The sequence below is a fragment of the Magnolia sinica genome, chromosome 13 (assembly GCF_029962835.1).
Source record: "Magnolia sinica isolate HGM2019 chromosome 13, MsV1, whole genome shotgun sequence".
Lineage (NCBI taxonomy): Eukaryota > Viridiplantae > Streptophyta > Magnoliopsida > Magnoliales > Magnoliaceae > Magnolia > Magnolia sinica.
In genome coordinates, this window is record NC_080585.1 from 21,774,870 (window position 1) to 21,779,766 (window position 4,897).

General features: G+C 40.4%; 1 protein-coding gene across 1 annotated transcript; it reads left to right on the top strand.

The window, feature by feature from the left end:
* The first annotated feature begins 1,790 nt into the window (after nt 1-1,790).
* Nucleotides 1,791-4,416, top strand: LOC131223193 (glyoxylase I 4-like). Its single transcript, XM_058218508.1, has 3 exons — nt 1,791-2,369; nt 2,487-2,592; nt 3,653-4,416. The coding sequence occupies exons 1-3, from the start codon at nt 2,215-2,217 to the stop codon at nt 3,959-3,961; spliced, it is 570 nt and encodes a 189-aa protein (XP_058074491.1). The 5' UTR covers nt 1,791-2,214; the 3' UTR covers nt 3,962-4,416.
* The last annotated feature ends 481 nt before the right edge of the window (nt 4,417-4,897 follow it).

Sequence of the window (4,897 nt, forward strand, 5' to 3'; positions counted from 1 at the left end):
GAGTTGTGGATTTTGTTCGACGGATTTACAAAAAAAAAAAAAAAAAAAATTTATGTATAAGATAGTTTTTTTTTGCCTTGGGCCATTTGAATTTGGTCTTGTCAGGAAGTTATGCTAATAGATCTAATCTATGTCATTGACCACACATATGCATACCGAGCCATGCCGAGCTGAGTCCATATACGCGATGGGCCGAACTGTGCTGAGTGCAGTTGTACTCGCATGAGTGTGTGTATGTGTATTTGCAAAATTTTATTTATGTGAGAGTGTATTCGCACTTGTACCTTTTCATTTAAAATCTTTTTTTCTAAAAACTCTCTCGTCTTCTGAAATACGAGTTTTGATTGTTGAGTTCGTTGCTGAGTCAACTCAGCACTTTCGGATTAAACTGTAAGTGGTTCGAGCTTGCGTACTGTGAGTACACTTCTAGGACCGGATCATAATCATTGTATACTGTAAGTCGATTGCTTTGGAAACCTGTTGCACTTTGGACGTTGTTCAAGGAAAGCAAATTCGATTTCAAGCCGAGTGATTCACATCACGCCTTAACTCAAATTTATAACTCTTCTGTCTCAAATTTAATTTTCTTTTTTATTCTTGATTTTAAATAGTATAATATCTAATCCAACCAAATATTCCAACAAATTTAACAATGGTACATGATTAAGTAGGACCATTCTTTTACGTAGAGTATGCAGTAGATGCATTCTTAGCGCAAGTAGACTAAAAGAAGATTGAACGAAAGTAAAAATAATCTATTAAAACTGGATGTGTTCCCATATAAAGACGTAATTAACCTTATGCATTTTTTATTCAAATAAATTCATTCTATATATGAAAAAATTGTTGTTCAAAATTTTGTCTATAAAAAAGCCATAACTTCTGAACATGATCACGAAAATGTACCACATACCGATTCTTATATATCGGTGCATATAGGTTGACTGACCCACTACCCCAGTTGGTGACATACGTCTATTTTGTGAGAAAATATATGCCTTATTTATTTGAATTCTTTTTACAATTTTTAATAATTTCCATTATTATTATATGTTCATATTCTTAATGATTTATAATTTTAACATGTTTTAAAAGTTGCTTGTAATAATACTAGAAATGCTATATTAATGTTTAATTGTTGTTTCCCCCTAACTAAGAAAAATTTACTGTTTAAAGTAACATCTAATTAACTTGGGGAATTTAGTCGTCCCTGCTAATTAAATAATCTTATATTGGCACGTAATAAAAACACGTGGATATTTTTATCATTTTACGCTCTTTCCTGCTTCAGTTTTGTGGGATTTTCTCTCAATCCACCATGGCCCTCCTTAGGAACCATTTGGACCACCCAAGGTGGGCCACGTATACGAACTTTTTGTCGGACTGACCAGATATCACAGTCCATTTATCTTGCATTTCTCACACATTCCTTCAACTTCCTACGATGCCAGGTTCAACAACTCCAACGGTCCGGATCAATCTTCCGACTCGACTGAGTCGCAAGAGACTCGTCCGAGTCAACTCGGACTCAGTCGAGTCCAACACAAGCTAGCACTGGAAATATGCCTCACTCAGTCCGACTCGAGCGAGTAAATGTGGCCGTGGTCGGTTACTTGGGGTCCACCACAGCGTGCTGTCAAGATGGTATCCGACAAGCTAACATACGGAACGTGGAATCTACGTGTCAACGTTACCATTATCTGACACGTAGCGTCGAATACACGTGGCGGCTTGGAGTCTCATGCCAACTTCTATAAATGGCCCTGTTTTACTTGCAAGCCAAAGGCACCGCGAGAATCCTTTGTTTTCCCCCTCTCTCCTCTTTTAATACATTCTTTCATTGATTTTACACCCTTGAATCATATCATTGATTTCAGGTTTTGGGTCCTCTTCAATTCCTCACCCTCCTTAAATCTCATTTGGGTTTTCTCTGACAATCTTCATTTTCTCTGTATTGCATTTGGGTTTTTGGGTTCCTCTTCATATCAATCTCTATATCTTGCATTTGAATCTTCATTGGTTTGGGGTTTTTGGTCCATCTTCAAATTCCCTTGGCTCATTCTCATTTGGGTTTTCTCTGATTATCTCCATATCTTCTCTGTATTGCGTTTGGACGGTCAAAGGCTCATATTTCGTTTGGGTTTCTTTGTTTCTCTTCATATCAATCTCTCATCTCTTGCATTTGAACTTCTATCTAATTTCCTTCAGACAAAAATGTTTGAGAATTCAAGAAGTGCATTGCCTCTTACTTCCTTGAATCATATCTCCCTAGTATGCAAATCCGTTGAAGAGTCGCTTGATTTCTATCAAAACATACTTGGGTTTTTCCCCATAAGGAGGCCTGGATCCTTTGATTTCAATGGAGCATGGTAATAAAATCTTCTACATACAATACCCATATAAATAAAAAATTCAATCTTTTATTTATTTATTTATTTTAGTTTATTTTGCTTGTGTTTGATACGTTCTTGTTTTGATTTTTCCAGGCTATTCAATTATGGAATAGGCGTTCATCTCCTGCAATCTGACAATCCAGAAAGCATGCACAAAAAGGAGGAGATTAATCCCAAAGACAAACACATTTCTTTCCAGGTATGTTCCTCTCATCTTTTCCAATGTGGAAAAAAGGACAAGTGTCCAAAAAAAGGTTACGTGGCATGGGGCCACCCTCGATAATCGAAACCGTCCATTATAGATCCTACAGTCAAGATTGCTCGAGTGCATAAAATGGCACTGATTGGATAATCCAATGGCTGTGGCCAAAGTGCACATAACGAAAGGTGAAGGCGCCAAAAGTTTGTATTCAGATAGCAAAGAGGCTAATTGGATGGCTGGGATGTCCCGTTGATTCTACTTCTAAACCGAGCCATCCACAGAAGAAAGCACAAGATGAACGGTTTTGATGATCGAAGGTGGGGCCCATTAGGCGGTTACCGTAAGCTATATCCTAACTTAATTAGTCCGGCGGAGTAATAAACTGGTCAGCGTGTGCGTGAGTATGTAAATGCGTGTACAAAAAATACTTCCTTTGCAATCATACACGCACCTCTCCACTACCGTGTACCTCCTACTCGCATGCCCAGGGGCGATAATGGGTCGGGTTTGGATCGGGTCGGGTCAGCCCAAGCCCAACCCATTAAAAATGGGTCAAGAATTGCGACCCGACTCATTTAGTTGTAACCCAGTTGGAATTGACCCGGACCCGCCAGAATTCATCTGGATTGACGCACGTGTGATCACTTTAGAGGAGGAGGATTCCCCGCCACCTTTTAAATGGCGGTCGACTATCATTGGAGTAGCCCGAGATTTAGGCAAAAATAAAAATCGGAGAAAAACCTTGATACTCTGGTAGACTGGGATGGATGATACACAGGCTTGTACAAGTTAACTTCGAAATTGCATGCAGTGATTTAAATTTAACTGGAGAATTGGGTTTGCTCAATCAATCTTACTTTGGGCCGAGGCGGTGGACTCCGCAATTTAGACGGCTCAATTTGAGCGAATGTAGGCCCTATGTACTATTTCCAAGGGCTTGCTTATCAAGCGACATATGCTATCAGAGTATCGAAATTACACATTGTCCGTCCATTGGATGGAACTACCCAAAATGCCCTTGATCTTTTTTTAAATGACCAAATTGACCTTTTGGCAGTGCGAGAGCATGACTGCAGTGGAGGCGAGGCTGAAGGACATGGGAATTGACTACGTGCAAAGGAGGGTAGAAGAGGGTGGCATCCACGTGGACCAGCTCTTCTTCCACGACCCAGATGGATTCATGGTCGAGATTTGCAACTGCGACAACCTTCCGATTGTCCCACTCGTGGGCGAGCCCGTTCGCACGTGCTCCCGGATCCAACATCAGGTGCAGGTGCAGGTGCAACAGCCACAATCACAGCCGCAGATGGTGCAGTACCACCCTCCCATTCATGTGAATGAGGACAACAGCACTTCTCGTGCATGAAATGAAGTGGGTCCTAGTGGACTATTGGATTGAGAAGTTTTAACGGTCCTGATGCATCAAAACGTGGGTAGTGTGTCCTGATGCTTCAGTTATCATGAATGGGGCCCATAGTTATGAGATCACAACCGTTTAACTGGTGCATCCGCTGTGGACGTGGACACTCTTTCCAGATTCTAAGATCCCACCCATCCAAAAGATGGCCCTCTTTCTTGATCTATTCGACTTGGGAGATTCTTGGAGAATCCCGTTTATTACGAGAGGTATCAGATGAATGGTCTGGATCACCTAACCATGTACCCCACTTCCACTAACTAGTGCATCGTGGCAGTAGTCACGTTCTCATGCATCGGGACGTTATGATTTCTCAATTGAATTTTGTATATATACATATTTTTTTTCTCTACTCTGTACATGATAACAGCTCTTTACATCAATAAAAATATCACTTATGGTAATTAAGATATATATTTTTTTAATTTATTTATTTATTTATGTGGGGAAAGTTTCTCTTGATTCACATAGTAGGGAGTGTCACTCATCCACTGTACACGTGGTACCAGCAGATGCTAAACTCCATTTCACAGAACTATCCCATTGGACGGATCCTACTTTAGGTGGGCCACAGAGTATAAACCGAATGAGAAACTGATCCGGTGTGCCTGAGAATCGGTTTCAACCAATCATTTGGGAATATGGGAGTTATTCGGTACTCTCGCAGACACTGAGAATTTGATATGCGGGCACTCAAAAACCGTATATTTGGCCTGCACTAGCTCAAACTAAAATCTCCAGACCGTGATATCCACTATTGATAGGCCATCATCCATAATATACATAATATAGATTGAGTGGACAATCCTGACCTTTGATTAGCATGCATCCGTTGGTTGGTTGGTTGAATCTGGACCTTTGTATCTATTTCCTCTTGACATCCAC